At 44.1% G+C, this 17,316-nt stretch overlaps 1 protein-coding gene across 6 annotated transcripts in view; it reads right to left on the bottom strand.

Annotated features, from left to right (window-relative positions):
• Positions 1-830: 830 nt before the first annotated feature.
• Positions 831-17,316, bottom strand: part of LOC115460475 (protein brambleberry-like) — a 70,129-nt gene continuing 53,643 nt past the window's right edge. For all 6 annotated transcript variants that reach the window (XM_030190239.1, XM_030190235.1, XM_030190236.1 and 3 more), the window contains exons 11-13: positions 12,342-12,502; positions 9,846-9,949; positions 831-1,422 (exon numbers count right to left, since the gene is read on the bottom strand). In XM_030190239.1, coding sequence (XP_030046099.1) covers positions 1,209-1,422; positions 9,846-9,949; positions 12,342-12,502 — 479 coding nt within the window. In that variant the 3' untranslated portion in view covers positions 831-1,208. The remainder of the gene's footprint in view (positions 1,423-9,845; positions 9,950-12,341; positions 12,503-17,316) is intronic.

Genomic DNA, 17,316 nt, shown 5'->3' with positions numbered 1-17,316 from the left:
CCCTTTTCTGAAGGCCTTGCAAGCTGCTCAACATTGTGTTAGGAAGGGAACAAGTCAGGGTGTCCTCTCTCACCCCTACTATTTGCAATTTGTATAGAGCCCTATAAAGAGAACATTAGGTGACAAAAATATTAAAAGGACTGCAAATGAACACATTAAAACATAAAACAATCATCCTCAAAAAGTGATATATGCTCACCATAGCTCAATCTTCGTTGTCTCTAGTGGTACTTATCCAAGAATAAGGGAGTATAGGCAGGTGCCTGGTTTCACAATAAATATGGGTAAATCTGAAGCCCTTTGGATAAGGACCAAGGAATTAAAAGGAACATTTCCCATTTCAATTGGCAAAGGACAGTGCAATATTCAGGAGCAAAAATCAAGAAAATTATATACTGTTGTTCAATGTGGTATAACGAGACATGGGAGAGCTGGTGAATCAACATTTGTGGCTGGGCCGGATTGCGAGCATTAAAATGAACATATTGTCTAGATTGCTTTTCCGGTTCCAGGCCTTTCCCATCATACTCCCAAATGAGGCCTATAAAACCCTGTCCTATCACCTGCTATTTCACCTCGTAGTTTAATCCTGGACTGTGATCAAAATAAATAATTTTATAGTGATAGGACCTGAAGACCATAGGGTGGTATTGTTGCCCATCAAAGGAAGGGAAATATGAGGGTGTTTCCTCCATATCAGAGCTTCCCTTAATACCACACATTTTCAGGCCCACATTAATAAATGAAAAGTGCATAAAAAAAACCACCACCACCACCACCACCACTTGGTTCTTAGAAAACTGCATTTTTAAAAACCTTACTTGGTTCTTAGCAAATGTTTTATTATCAATTGAAGAAGTTAAAATTGGCATACAATTTAAGTCATCTTTAAATAAAAGTTAAGATCTCTCTCACAAAGCAAAAAAGACTTTCCATTGATTAACACTAGATGGGCAGCACCGTGTTTCCACTGCCATTGTCTGGATCCTTCTACCATCATTTTAAAATCTAGGGCATAGTGTTTCCACTGCCATTGTCTGGATCCTTCTACCATCATTTTAAAATCTAGGGCATAGTGTTTCTAATGAAGTACCACCATCATATCTCCCAAAAGTTCTTAAAGGTTTAGGATGTTTTAAAATGTGATTAAGACCAAATAGATCCCCCAACCCATTAAGCTGGAACTTATCTTCAGGCTGGCTGTGGATTTAGGGGTCCACTAAAGTCTGCGCTGGTTGGACATTGTCTGCTAGAGCGGAGGCAGCAAACCCTACTGTTCCACCAGAGCTGGAGATATAGGATGCTTGCCCTGTGGAGTGGATGTGACAGAAGTCCTGCCCAGTGACTGCTCTATTTCTGCAGGGATATCCTGCCTTGGTAGTGGCAAGGCACAGTTGTCGTGGTGATGACAAAGAGACAGACCTGAAGATAGGAAACAAAGACCACTATGTTCACATTATTGGAAAAGTAAGAATGTTTTTGCAAATCCCATGTAGACTGTGAACATTCTTATGTTAGGATCTAAAGATACACCATAAACTACAAGGATCATTTTTCTGCAATTTTATAAAACAACAGGAGTAGCACAAGTTACATAGCATTTGTCAACGTATGACAGGTGTGAGCCAAGGAGGGTAGATTGAGAACAGGAGATGGCATGAGCCTATCTAGCCTATTATGGGGCTGAAGCCAGTAGGTGGAGCTTACCACCATTTTAGTTCACCCAAAACACAGATGCTATTGAAAACAATAGCAAAAGCTTATTTAGAAATAATGGACTTCCTATGCGTGGTCCATCTGTAAAAAGTGTAAAGCTGTTTCGGTTGGATAGGCAGTGCCTTAAAAAGTGGAGGTTACGGGATTTTAATTTTAGTTGACAGATTTGAAAGCTTCCTATGCCTAGATATAAATATCATGAAATAAAGTTGAATATCACTAAAACAGCTTTAAAAATTATTGCAGTTGGTCAAAACAGCAGTAAAATTCTCTATTTTGTGCTCATTTTTCTACACTGTTCTATACAATATACAGTCTTATACTGCCAAATTTTAAGTAAGAATATCCTGTTTCCTGATGGGTTAATTTTAACTGTTATAATCTGCCGTGGGAAGCCTGGTGTTATTAAGATGGAATATATTGAAATTAAATGGAAGTAAAATTGTATTCTTTGGGGCACATGGAATCACATCTTCATTTTCATCTCTTTTGTAGAAGTTAACATTTTACATACTCAAATGGATTATTCTGTTTTGAGCACGTTTCAGGGATAAGTGGTTTTATAAGTCAAAACAAAAAATAAATATTTGGTTTCATGCAGATATCATTTGTTGAAACATAAATAAATGGGCTATAAGCCACTAATGCAGTCCATTGGTTTTATTATATTTTACATAAGTACATAAGTATTGCCATACTGGGAAAGACCAAAGGTCCATCAAGCCCAGTATCCCGTTTTCAACAGTGGCCAATCCAGGTCACAAATACTTGGCAAGATCCCAAAAAAGTACAAAACATTTTATACTGCTTATCCCAGAAATAGTGGATTTACCCCAAGTCCATTTAATAATGGTCTATGGACTTTTCCTTTAGGAAGCCGTCCAAACTTTTTTAAAACTCCGCTGAGCTAACTGCCTTTACCACATTCTCTGGCAATGAATTCCCAGAGTTTAATTACACATTGAGTGAAGAAAAATTTTCTCCGATTCGTTTTAAATTTACTACATTGTAGCTTCATCGCATGCCCCCTAGTCCTAGTATTTTTGGAAAGCGTGAACTGACGCTTCACATCTACCCGTTCAACTTCACATTATTTTATAGACCTCTATCATATCTCCCCTCAGCCTCCTTTTCTCCATATCTCCTTTAACATTTCTGCATCCGTCTGTTCATCCTGGCCAGGCGGACGGTAGTACACTCCTATCACTATCCTTTTCCCCTTTACACATGGAATTTCAATCCACAGTGATTCCAATAAGTGTTTTGTTTCCTGCAGAATTTTCAATCTATTTGATTCAAGGCTCTCCTTAATATACAATGCTACCCCTCCACCAATTCGATCCACCGTATCACTACGATATAATTTGTACCCCAGTATGACAGTGTCCCACTGGTTATCCTTCTTCCACCAGGTCTCAGAGATGCCTATTATATCTAATTTTTCATTTAGTACAATATATTCAGTGGTGTGCTGGTAAATGTTTAACAGGCTCTCTCCCCGGTCCCCCTCTGCGCCCCCCCCCCCGGACCCCCTCTGCACCCCCCCCCCCCCAAATTACAGAGCTGGCTATAGCCGGGGAGAGAGCCTTGGGGGGGGGGGGTGGCAATGCATTACTCCAGGAAAAAAAATGAAATGATCCCAGATGCCAATCTAATTCATGTTTAATGTGCGGTAAAATGCCATAAATAATAAATAAATATAAACTTTTAACGTTGAGCACCTGATTCTCAAAGTGAACATATTCCAAACACTATAATGAAAATAAAATGATTTTTTTCTACCTTTGTTGTCTGGTGACTGTTTTTCTGATCATGCTGGCCCAGTATCCAATTCTGCTGCTATCTGTCCTCTTAACTCCATTTCCAGGGCTTCCTTTCCATTTATTTCTTTCCTTTCTTCTTCATTTCTGGTCCTCAGCTTCTGCCTATTTTCTTCATCCATGTGCAGTTTTTCTCCTCTCTTCCTTTTCCCTCATCTCATTCCTCACTCTTCCCTCCCCTCCATCCATGTCCAGCATTTCTTCTCTCTCCAGTCCTTTCCCCTGCCCTCCATCCACCCATGTCCAGCGACCCTTCTCTCCTCCTGCCCTGCATGCACCCATACCCAGCAACCCTCCTCTCCCCTGCCCTGCATACACCCATACCCAGTGACCCTCCTTTCCTCTGCCCTCCATCCACCCATGTCCACTAGAGGCCCTCCTCTCCTCTCCCCTGCCCTGCATACACCCATACCCAGTGACCCTCCTTTCCCCTGCCCTCCATCCACCATGTCCAGCAGTGACCCTCCTCTGTCCCCACCCATTTCCGCAAGAATTCAGTGGTACATAAAAGAAAATTCCGGTCAGCTCTCTGTTTCTGGATTTCAGCCACAGCACTGCAGGCAAGAAGGAACAGAAGTTGGAACGTGGAACACACTGGTGCGTACACGCAAGACTTGTCTGATTCACTGGCACTGTGTGCTGAGAGGTTGCCACATGTACGTGCCAGTAGGTCAGGTGACATCCGGTGCTCATGCCTGTGTCAGAACCGATATACTCATATCACCCCTCTCCTCAGGTCACTTCACTGGCTTCCGATCAGATACCGCATTCAATTCAAGCTTCTCCTTCTTACCTACAAATGCACTCAGTCTGCTGCCCCTCACTACCTCTCTACCCTCATCTCCCCTTACGTTCCCGCCCGTAACCTCCGTTCACAGGATAAATCCCTCCTCTCAGTACCCTTCTCCACCACCGCCAACTCCAGGCTCCGCTCATTCTGCCTCGCCTCACCCTATGCTTGGAACAACCTTCCTGAACCCTTACGCCAAGCCCCCTCCCTGCCCGTCTTCAAGTCTTTGCTTAAAGCCCACCTCTTCAATGCTGCGTTCGGCACCTAACCCTTACCGTTCAGTGAATCCAAACTGCCCCAATTTGACTGCCCCTATCGGACCGACCGTTCACTTGTCTATTAGATTGTAAGCTCTTTGAGCAGGGACTGTCTCTCTTTGTTAAATTGTACAGCGCTGCGTAACCCTAGTAGCGCTCTAGAAATGTTAAGTAGTAGTAGTAGTAGTAGGTCTGCACATCAGTCCGGGAGCAAAGAGGATTAATAGTAACCAAAGTAAGTGACGGCAAATAAAGACCTGAACGGTCCTATCCAGTCTGCCCAATAGTCACGCTCATTATTAATTCATGATTAAATCAAAGAGTGTGATATTATATTCTTTATTATGGTCTTTCTGGGACATAGACCATAGAAGTCTATCTGGCCCTATCCTTATGTTCTAACTGCTGGAGTTGCTGTCGAAGCCCACTCCAATCTATTTGTCTAAACCCTTTCCAGCCCATCCTAAACCAGATTGCCGTATATGAGACATAGACCATACAAGTCTGCCCGGTATCGGCCCTAGTTCATCACAGCCAGAGTCGCCATCTAAGCATCACGCGACATCTACACACATGCAGCCATTTAAGGTTAGTTTTTTTACAACTTCCATTGTCTAATTAGAGATCCTCTGTGTTCATCCCACACCTTTTTGAATGTTGTAATCATTTGTATCTCTACCACCTCCTTAATGGAAGACTTTCCGCATTTGTGCTGTTAAAGCAAGGAGGAGATAGCACTCAATGAACTTGGTACTCGGTAGATGAGAGGCTGGCACAGGTGCAGCTTACACTTTCACGGGAACCCCGCAGGAAGTTTCCATTCCTAGGGGGATCCCGCAAGAACTGCTTCCGTCCCCGGCCCTCTCAGATGACTCGCTCACTGTTGACTACACTGCTTAGAAGCCGCTGTCATGAAATGACAGTTCCCGATTACCTGTAAAAATTTCCTCTGAAAGGGTGACCCTTTCTGTGCATCGCTCGGGAACCAGATGTGCATCAGTCTGAATGCACATTTGAATAATAATTCTCATTAAAATAACTTTGCATACGATTCCCATTGGCTGCTACTGTGACAGGAAAACAGCCCGCAGAACCCCTTTGTGCATGTCTTGCTGAACTCCGTGCTCACTAAACCGGCTAGAATTGGTCAAACACACACATTGCTGGCCCGATAGGTTTTGTGCATTGTGTCCAGAGTGTCTTCTTAAAGGTTCAGGGGTTGGCAGGCCCACGATATAGCAATATCTGCTAGTTCATGAGCCTCTGCGCCTTTAAAAGGGCAGACTGGATCTACTGCTGCTCTGTGTGTTTACATCTATCGCAGGCCTATAAAGTTTCGATTTACCCTGGTTCTTAAGCACCCTTTATGCCTAGGAAATACTTAAACTCCCTTCCCTCTTTCCCCTGATAGAGGCCAGTGCTGTCAAACCTGTTCCAAGAGAGAAGAGGACTCTTGGTGGATCAATGAATAGGTGAAGATGGTATCCTAGCCGAGCAAATCATCCTGTCAGAAGTCATAAGGTATCAGGAGTTTGCAAATACCCTGAGCTTCCTTCCTACTGGAAGGTTGTTAGACATGAATATTGAAATACTACAGTAGCTATGTTCTCATAGAAGCAGTCAAAACCCTGTCCTTGGTTTTGGCTGCAAGCCTGCTGGGACTTCGGGATCATCTGATGTCTTGGTCGACAACATGATCTCCTATGTTTGGAAAGAGTGAGAAGAAGGAGGATACCTATGCTAATGAGAGTAAAAGGATCTCCTTTTTGCCCTTCAGTCTGGTACCTTCTGGAAGGGAAAGACTGGGTTGGAAGTGGGTCTGGAGAGGGATTTAAGGGTTATCAGCATGTTCTTTTATGAGACATGCAGCCTCCCTATCTGCAAACCCTTCCTGCACATCATACTTCAAGTCGGAGGCCCAGCACTACAGTTGTCTCTGGGCACCAGAAGTTCTTGATGCCGTTTAAACGCATTCCTTCCATTTTCTCACTAGTAAACAGAGCTGTGTGGCCTTCTGAGGAAGAGTGTCTGAATTCCTCCATCTTCTGCACAATGTTTCACAAGTACAGTAGAGTCTTGTGCACCCGATGTTCTGGATTATCCAGCATATCCTGGTGACATTACTGCACGGTCGTTGAGATGCACTCGGGTTTCTCTTTCACTTTCCGGGCATCACAATTTTACCCCTTATTCCGTATTATCCAACAACCTGTCAATCTCATTTACGTCAGATAATCGAGACTCTGCTGCACATGCCCATGAAGATCTGATAAGAAGCTATGTAGGATGTAAGCCCGGAGGTTTAAAAAAACAAAAAAACTCCCCCAAAAGACTACACTGTCTTAGCCTCTCTCCTCAGGGGCACTGAAGAGTGCGACTTGGAGTGCTTTGACCTTTTGCTAGCAGATTTGACCACCTTGGAATACTGAGGAAGCTGTTGCTTCTCAAATCTGGGAGAGTCTTCTCAACTCTGTATTCTCATCCGCATGTCTCTGATGACTGAACAGAACCTGTCACATATTCCTTGGGTGGATTGAGAAATTGGTGTGTGTTCAATGTTTCTGCCCTGGGTTCTTCCTCTGTCTGTAACTGGAACAACAACTTCAGCCATTTCCTTGATAAAGTTCCTCAGGTAGGGAACTTTTTCCTTTCATGTAGTGAAGATGGATTAGATGGTAAACCAATTGAACCCTCCTTTTCAGGACTTTGTCTGGTTCATAGTCAGAATTCCAGGATCACTGTCTCTAAGAAGCTCCAGAAGCCTGGCTCTCTGTTCTTCGTCTTGAATGATAGCGGACATAACAAATCTATGATGGCTTGGTGAAGCTTCCTCCTTCAGATTGAGGCCTTGAAGGGGTTTGAGGTTAATGTCTGCAATGTCAGAGTTGGTGTATATCTTTGTAGGCAGTGTGTGGGTCTCAAGGATCAGCTGGATCTTCTGATGCACTGATACTGATGATAATCAAACCGCACCATGTTGAGTAAAGTATTGCACCAGCCACTCATTGAATTTGCTCATAAGCTGCTCCTCAAAGACTGTCATTCCACTCAAGGTGTGTGTGTTCTGTACATATCCCATCAGTCCCTCCCCTTCTCCCTCAAGCTGCATCTTTCCCTTCCCAGCCCTGCAAAGCTCTCGCAATTCCCTTCCCTCCAAATGCCTTAAAAATCACTTCATCTTCGCCTGGGCAGCACCAGCAGAAGCGGCACTCATCAGCTGTCTGTGGCCTGCACAGGGGCTCTCTCTCTCTCTGAACCATCCTGCCCCTTCAGAAAACAGGAAGTTACATCAGGAGTGGGACAAGTAGAAAGCCTTGGTGCAGACCGCAAGCAGTCTATGAGGGCAGCTGGCTCTGTCCAGGCAAAGACTGGAGGTGATTTTAAGGTACAGGGGAAGGAGAAGGGAGGGAGATGCAGCACGAGGTGCACCCCCCTGCTCAAAATTCTTGGCTACTGGCTATCAGTGCCAAAAGATGTAGGGAGTACAGGAGTGGCCACGTCCTCTTCAGTGATTTGGAGCTAAGTTTTGGGTCCCTAGAGGCTGTCATAATCCCTCCAGTACCAAACAGAATAAGCAGTCCGCACGGTGGGAGTGCTTTGAGGACACCAGGACACCTCAATGCTCTCGACACTGTGCGCCAATGAAATGCAATATTGATATACCTTGGCCTCTGCCTAGTTTGGTATCACACACATGCGATGATGAAGTTGAGGACAAATTTTTCCAATTCTTTGGTCAGGAGTTAGAGGATATTCGATCCCTGTGGCATCTAGTGATGCTTGAAATTGAAAGTAAATTGATGGTGTTGCATCCCCAGTATCACAGCTCCTGAACTCAAGGAGACCAATTCCCCTAATGCCAACATTGATGGATTGGATGTAAGAGGTGCCAAAAAACTCTGTTTGTGCTGGTTCTCTTAACCAAGATGACCCCGACATCTGTGAACACAAATTACATTGAGAGGGTTTCGTAGTTAGGCCCCAAGTACTGCAAGCACTTGATTATGAGTATCCATGATGGATATGATCTTGCTGTACTTCTTAAAATCATTGGCAGCTTTATCAGAGACACATTGCTTGGGGAGGGGGGGGGGGGGGGAGAGAAGAACCCTACCATGACAAAATCAAAACTTGATTTTAAAATATATTTCCAATTGGGGCATCCTTGTACCACTATAGAGGTCTGACTGAAAAATAAAAATGAAATATAGAACCCAGCCAAGCACTACTAGAACACCAGGAACTATATGACCATGACAGGACTCAAAAGTTTAAACACACAGTATGCAACCCTACAAAATAGGGGAGAGGTCATTGTAAAGAATCGGATGCATCTGCAGGTCTTAGATTTATGTCTCAATCATTAGCTGATAGCTGTTTGTTTTGGGAACTAGCTGCATGTGCAAAGGAAGGAACTTGCTGTACTAGTGAAAAAACCCCATATAAAAACTGTATTCTGAAAGAGGCGCGCACAAAGAACATCTGATTGCTTTCTCTTCCTCCTCAGAATACTGTGATGTTCTAAAGCAGAGCTTCTCAACCCAGTCCTTGGGATACACCCATTTTCAGAATATCCACAACGAATATGCACGAGAGACACAGTTACTGCCTTCTTGATATGCAAATCTCTCTCATGTATATTCATTGTGGATATCCTGAAAACTCTACTGGCTAGGTGTATCCTGAAGACTGGGTTGAGAAGCACTGTTCTAAATAACCTCTGCATCATATGTTCTGATTTCAGAGGTATGTTTTTTTTTAATAGCAAATGAAACTTAATAAATTAGATAGGAAAATCTCCCATCGATATGCTATATTGCTTAGGGTTGGCAGTTCCTGTCACTACAAACAAAACTAGGCAGGGTTTCATTTTGCAATGGCAACTGCCCTTATCCCGGGACTACCTGAATCCCTAGTAGTCCAGTGGGAGTCTTCTGGGATAGGGGCAGGAATGATGCCCACTCTTTCCTGTCCATGGCCACTACTGCATCTAATATGGTGGTTGTGACCATGGACAGGAGGGAGTAGGCATCACTGCTGCCCCCAATGGACCAACCAGGGATTGAGATAGGCTAGGGGGAGGGGTTTCAGAAACTTTTCTGTGTGTGTCATCTTCTGTGATGACAAAAATGGGTGGGGGCATTAAACAAGATGGAAGATTTTCCTAGACAACATTGGAAACAAATGAAAATTTCTGGCGTCCCATCCCTAATATTGCTATGTAATGCTGAAGTGATTAGATGAGCAGAAATCTATACTCACATGTTGCTTGCTATGGAATGGTTAGGGCTGTTGGTCTTGCACACTGAAAGTGCAACAGATGACATTAGCCCCAAATGACGCTGGGGGATTATGTCAGACATGATCTGTGGTGAAAAGAACATTAATCATTAGCAAGACTAGTCATAGAAAACAAACTAGGCCTGGCTTGAACAGAACAAAGCATCAGGTTTGAGGACTCTGGAGCTGGCTGTTCTTAAAGCTGTCACTGGACAGATACCAGAGCCCTAAACCATTTGCTTCCTTAGCCAATGACATGGGAGTTTTAAATTATGGCTGGTTAAGCATATGGAGTGGACATTGAGGGATTTAGGAACCTAGCGACATTCACTTCACTTTTTCTAAATGCAAGTATTGGTCCCAGTGGCAGCCCTACCATTAGGCAAACTGAGGCGAGGTCCTCAGGTGGCATTCTCCAGGGAGTGGTATTATCCCCTTCCCTCCTCAACCCTCTTCCCCACATTTACCCTTTTTTTCTTTTCCAAAAGGCAGCAGTGGCAGCGATTCCCATAGGCTGCATTGCTGCCAGCACCAGCCTTTTCTCCCTAGTGCAGCCTGCCTCTTGATGTAACTTCCCGTTTCCTCAGAGGTTGGAACGCAGTAGAGCAAAGATGCCAGTGGCATTACGGCAGGGCAGCTATGGGAATTGCTGCCGCTACCACCTTTTGACCGGGAAGGAGTGGCAGATTTCTTTGGGCCGCCCCTGATTGGTCCAGAGAGTCTCTCCAATCTAGCGATGCCAGCAGTTCTGACCTGCACTTTTGTCCCTTTCATTAAAGGGAAATAGAATTTTCCTAGAGAAAAGATGTCCTCATTCAAAGAAGAAAGCTTCCACCTTGTGACCATTCTTTAGATTCTGCTGGCTTGGATTTAGGCACTGGAGGTAGCTGGCTAGGTTTAAAACTGAGCCTGGTCTCAAACTGAAACAAATTGTTCTTTTAAGCAGAAATGCTCTGATTTTCACCTTTAAGCCCATCACTTTCTTCCTGCTTCTTTGGGCTCCCATCAATTGAATTTCTGTTTTATAACTTCACCCTTACCCCAGCCATCACATCAACAATCATTGGCTGGGTATAATGGCCAGCTTTCTCCATATCTGGTGACTAAGTATCATTATGAAACAGATTAAATATTCCCTCCCATCATGAGGTTGTGAACACTGCACCTGCAACATCCCCAGCCAGTACTTTGACAGCTCATTAATAGTTTCATCAGACAAGTATGAGAAATATTGGTCAACAGCAAACTAGAATACAAGATTCCTAACCCAGTAGTTTTTTTTTTTTTTTGAAATAAACTTTTATTGGTGACAACAACAATTGTACGATTCCAATCTCATTTCAAAACATTCAACAACTTCATAAACATCGTTTGTACATCTATCATGTAATTCTGTCTCACTATGTCACACCTTTTATTGTTTCTCCCCCCTTCCCTTGCACTAGTCCCGCTCCCTCCCCTCTCCCCTAACCCTTCCCCACCCCCCACCCACCCTCCCTTCCTCCCTTCCTTCCTCCCAGGTAGTACTCTGCTAATACATTTGTGCCTATCCATTAAGTATTCTACTCCGTGCCAGTGGTGTTAGGGTGTCCAGGAATGGCTGCCAACACTGGAAGAACTTGTCTCCCCTCGGGGATGATAAATCCGGTACCTCCTTTCGCTCCATAGCGCATAAGGAGAGCATATAAGCCCGCCACAAGTGGATCGAGGGTCCTTCTTCCTTAAGCCACAATTTAAGTATAGATTTCTTCCCCATAATCACTGCTCTTCGTAGAAAAGCTTTGAGGCCTATTTTCTTTCTGCCCCTGATTACATATTTCTCAAACAGTAGGCCAGGTTGTCAATTCCACATAACCCCCCACATCTTTGACACCTGTGTACATAATAAGGACCAAAAAGCTAATACAGCTGGGCAATGCCAAAACATATGTCCTAGGTGTGCTTTCTGCCCCGTGCATCCCGGACAATCATCATTCTGCCGCATGGTTGCCTTATAGGCTCTATGTGGGGAAACATATAATCTCATCAAGAATTTATACTGAGTTTCTCTAATATCTGTGCTCCCAAATTCTTTATAACATGTTTGGAGGCAAGATTGTATGTTTATTTCCCCTGCTCGAAGCCCCAGTTCTAATGCCCATTCCTGTGCCAATTTAGCATATAACATTGGTGCCTGTGCTTCTTTAATCTGTGCATGATAATACTTCAGAGGTACCGCCCTCTGTGCTTCTAGGTCATATATTTCTGTCAACTGGTTACGCACTTTGGAAGTAAGTGTCTAACCCAGTAGTTTAACCTCTCATGAAGGTTGTGATCCTGCAGCCTTGGGGACCATGTTTGTTCACGTTCATCTTCCCCTCCCTCACCTTAATTTACCCAATAAGCTGAAAGTCAATGGAAAGCTACATCGAGCTGGTTGTAGATTGGCCATTACTTGGTCCCTACCCAAGAGCAGTCTAGAAGAGTACTGATACCCACCTGCATTTCAGATACCTGTTGCCTGGAGGAGTTAGTAATCCGTCTCAGCTGAAGACTTGATATCCTACCTAGACTCCGATGCCCATTCCAAGCTGCATGAGCAAGCGGTGGCACTGGGAAAGGATCGCTGTTCAGCAGGGACTCATTCTCCAGGTTAGAATCTACAATGAGCAATGATGTGGTAACTGTAAACATCTCCAGTCCCCCAAATACATCCTCTCCCCATAATCTCCAGTAATGAAAAGGTTTTCTACTTCCGGCCACAAGCTGATCAAACCCCAAACCCAGGATATTCAATGCTGAGGCATGCGTGGCTCCCAGAATGGAATATCCATGTATGACCTCCAACCTGAACTCAACTGGACACTGGCTGATATTCAAACCAATGCCCGGTTAACTCGCTGCATAAAATTAGAACACCTGTTTTGCTTCCTTAACGATGCAGTTACTTAGCTGGTTAGTGGACTGAAAAATAGTTGCTAACTGGCTAAAATGTCAATTCTTCCTGAACTCCACCCCAGACTGCCGACAGCCGGTTTTGACATAGGCGGTTAGAGAGGATATTGACTGGATAGTGCTGCTGAAGTGCCACTGAATAACCACGGATAGCACTGTTCCCTCTAAGCTGAGCAGGGGTTCTCCAACTGCATTGCTACCAGTAGGGGGTGATGCTTCAATACTGAGTTTTTAAATCGCTAGGGACAGGCAGGTTCCCAGGAGTCATGCAGAACTTGCCTATCCCTCACTATTGAAAATGCAATAGTAGAAACTGCACGCCCCACTGGCAGGACTATCTGAAGGACTCCTGCTCAGCTTAAAGGGAACAGTGCCAGATAGCTCTGCTCAAGCAATTTAAACAGGAGTGGTATTGGTACCACTAAAATGGCTGCATTGGGTTTTACACAATGAATTCAAAGACATTCTGTGTGATACTACACTGTGTCTGCATTGGCATGCATGAGGGTCTGACTTCAATAGCTGTTTGAGGTGACTTCCAGCTACACGGGGGAGGGGGGGGGGGAGGAATTTTCAGCAAGGTGCCCAACTGCAAAAAAGCAGGTACATACTGTAAAACCCTCTAAAAATAAGCTGATTTTCAAAATACAAGGTAGACATTAGTCAAACAATCAAATGAAGGTACTAACCTTGTTAGTAGCATGCCTATCTGAGTCAAGAAAGAAGAGGCACATGGATTACCAAGTCTAAGAAAAGAAGCAACCAAAGAGACCAGCCAGTGGCTAAAAAATAATTTTATTCAAACACAACCTTCAAAATAATAGTGTGCTTATATTGTTCTGTAGGCATGTTAACTAAAAGCCTGACGTGTTTTGGTAGCAACCTGCCTGCATCAGGGGCACATACATGTATCCTTCTCACAGAAACAATCATAAAAATCAGTGTATATATACAAAGACATGAGCAGCCCATAATTGAAGGGTAGGTTATTGGTAACAGTGAGAGATAGCACATCACAAATTAAATCCGGAAAATCACATTGTGGAAAGTATATGAATTTATTTGCATTCTGCAGAGGGAAATAAGTATTTAATCCCTCTGGCAAACAAGACCTAATACTTGGTGGCAAAACCCTTGTTGGCAAGCACAGCGGTCAGACGTCTTCTGTAGTTGATGATGAGGTTTGCACACATGTCAGGAGGAATTTTGGTCCACTCCTCTTTGCAGATCATCTCTAAATCATTAAGAGTTCTGGGCTGTCGCTTGGCAACTCGCAGCTTCAGCTCCCTCCATAAGTTTTCAATGGGATTAAGGTCTGGTGACTGGCTAGGCCACTCCATGACCCTAATGTGCTTCTTCCTGAGCCACTCCTTTGTTGCCTTGGCTGTATGTTTTGGGTCATTGTCGTGCTGGAAGACCCAGCCACGACCCATTTTTAAGGCCCTGGCGGAGGGAAGGAGGTTGTCACTCAGAATTGTACGGTACATGGCCCCATCCATTCTCCCATTGATGCGGTGAAGTAGTCCTGTGCCCTTAGCAGAGAAACACCCCCAAAACATAACATTTCCACCTCCATGCTTGACAGTGGGGACGGTGTTCTTTGGGTCATAGGCAGCATTTCTCTTCCTTCAAACACGGCGAGTTGAGTTCATGCCAAAGAGCTCAATTTTTGTCTCATCTGACCACAGCACCTTCTCCCAATCACTGTCGGCATCATCCAGGTGTTCACTGGCAAACTTCAGACGGGCCGTCACATGTGCCTTCCGGAGCAGGGGGACCTTGCGGGCACTGCAGGATTGCAATCCGTTATGTCGTAATGTGTTACCAATGGTTTTCGTGGTGACAGTGGTCCCAGCTGCCTTGAGATCATTGACAAGTTCCCCCCTTGTAGTTGTAGGCTGATTTCTAACCTTCATGATCAAGGATACCCCACGAGGTGAGATTTTGCGTGGAGCCCCAGATCTTTGTCGATTGACAGTCATTTTGTACTTCTTCCATTTTCTTACTATGGCACCAACAGTTGTCTCCTTCTCGCCCAGCGTCTTACTGATGGTTTTGTAGCCCATTCCAGCCTTGTGCAGGTGTATGATCTTGTCCCTGACATCCTTAGACAGCTCCTTGCTCTTGGCCATTTTGTAGAGGTTAGAGTCTGACTGATTCACTGAGTCTGTGGACAGGTGTCTTTCATACAGGTGACCATTGCCGACAGCTGTCTGTCATGCAGGTAACGAGTTGATTTGGAGCATCTACCTGGTCTGTAGGGGCCAGATCTCTTACTGGTTGGTGGGGGATCAAATACTTATTTCCCTCTGCAGAATGCAAATAAATTCATATACTTTCCACAATGTGATTTTCCGGATTTAATTTGTGATGTGCTATCTCTCACTGTTACCAATAACCTACCCTTCAATTATGGGCTGCTCATGTCTTTGTCAGTGGGCAAACTTACAAAATCAGCAAGGGATCAAATACTTATTTCCCCCACTGTATATATATATATATATATATATATATATATATATATATACACACACACACACACACACACACACATATACATACACACAAAAAATGTATATATACAAAATGTTTATTAAGTGTGACATTTTGTACGTGTGTGCCCACTTTTTTAGTATTCTATAATTATGATTTCAGGTTATGATTTTTAGGATTGCATTGTGAGTGTATATATATATATGTGTGTGTGTATGTATATGTATATATATATATATATATACACACACACACTGATTTTTATGATACTCAAAATTTCCTCGAGGGCGGGACACAGAGGGAACAAACGAGCGAAGGGAAGGCTGGTGGAGAGACGTCGGGCAGCACTTTCACTGACATTGCGCAGCTGCAACGTAGGAGCGAGGTAAATTTAAATACCGCCAGAGCGCCAGGATGGAGCGAAGGAGGCTGACTGAGGCACACCGTGCGGGGCCCCCTTAAGCGCAAGGCCCTATGCGGTCGCCTCGGCCTAAGACCAGCCCTGTCCAGCGCTCTTGCAAAAGTGACAGGAGGTTGTTGAATTTTGTCAGCATGTGCCTCACTGCTCATTTTATCATCAGCCGTTGCCTACGTGTAGGCACATCTCTTGACATCAGTGCTGTTGTCAGCTGTTTGTAGATCGTAATCAACAGCTACGTAGTGATGAAACTCCTCTTCGGTAACACCGGCTGGGATGTCAACAGCCTGTTCATCTGACAGCTGCATCTGTTTAGTCTCTCTCCACATCCCTAACAAAGCTTGTCCGCTTGTAGCAGTTCACAATGGTTGCCTGTGTAACATGATTCCAGGCTTCTTTCTGCATATGTAGGGAATCCAACAGTGATAGATTACGAGCCAGTTCAACAGCACGTTTATCCTTGCCAGTCTGGTCATCCATAACGCTCATCAGATGACGTAGCACAAGAGCCCAATACTGTTGTTTGAAATTGGCTATTATGCCCTGATCCATAGGTTGGATCAGAGAGGTAGTGTTTGGTGGTAGGAAGACCACCTTGACATTAGACAGCCCGACATCACTGTGTGCAGCACAATTATCACAAAGCAACAAAATCTGACGCTTTTGTGCCCGCTTTCTAGTGGCCACTGCTTCCAAATTTCCCCAATCATCCATGAATTTGCGTTAGCCTTGTATGACATGGGAAGTTGCTTAACATTCTTGAAGCAACAGGGCTGTTTGCTCTTTCCAATGACGAGTGGTTCCAACTTCTCACGCCCATCTATATTGCAGCAAAGGAGGATCGTCAGTCGACGTTTTACTTCCTGTAGTTTCAGCTTGTTTGAATGCAAGTGTTCCATCAGTAATCGCTCGCCAGTAGAGACAGTTTTCGTCAGCATTGAAAATGTCACGAGGTGCAAACTCGTTCAAGATGGTAGGAAGAACTGAAAACTCAATTTTCAGTACCAAAATTCATCAGCGTCTTGTTTTTCACCATGCTGTTTCTTGAATTTTATGTTGTTCCTCTCCTTCCATCTTTCCAATCGTGGTTTTGAATTCAGTTAGTCCAAGACTTTCAGCTAGCTGATTAGCTTTCTCCATAAGCAGTGGACCACTGACAGGAAACTGTCTGCTCCTGACATGAGAAAACCACAGAAGAGCAGCATCATCTACATCCTCAGCTTTTCCTGCCCGTTTACGTTTCCGGTGTGTGGATTTCTATTGTTTTGCCAGTCTTCCAGAAACTGGTCTTTCTGCTTCAAGATACATGAAATTTGACTGCCATTGACACCATATTCTTTAGCAATAGATGCTTGACTTTGTTTTCTAATTTTTTAAGAACTTCTATTCGTTCAGCCAGCGTTAAAGTCTTACAGTTGCGCGACGACACCAGTGTACAACATTCTTTCGCTTCTTCTGCCTGTGGCAGTTAACCAACGAGATTTCAAATTTACTGCCCTTTTGTCACGCGCCAATCGGCTTCCATATTCCATGCATGCGCTTATGCGGAGTCTTTCCTGCAGAGGAGCGGTCTTAAACAATGCATATAAGCGAATCTTACACTTATCA

The sequence above is a fragment of the Microcaecilia unicolor genome, chromosome 1, assembly GCF_901765095.1.
Source record: "Microcaecilia unicolor chromosome 1, aMicUni1.1, whole genome shotgun sequence".
Lineage (NCBI taxonomy): Eukaryota > Metazoa > Chordata > Amphibia > Gymnophiona > Siphonopidae > Microcaecilia > Microcaecilia unicolor.
Note: the sequence above shows the minus strand (reverse complement) of the source record. Positions and strands in the feature narration are given on the sequence as shown.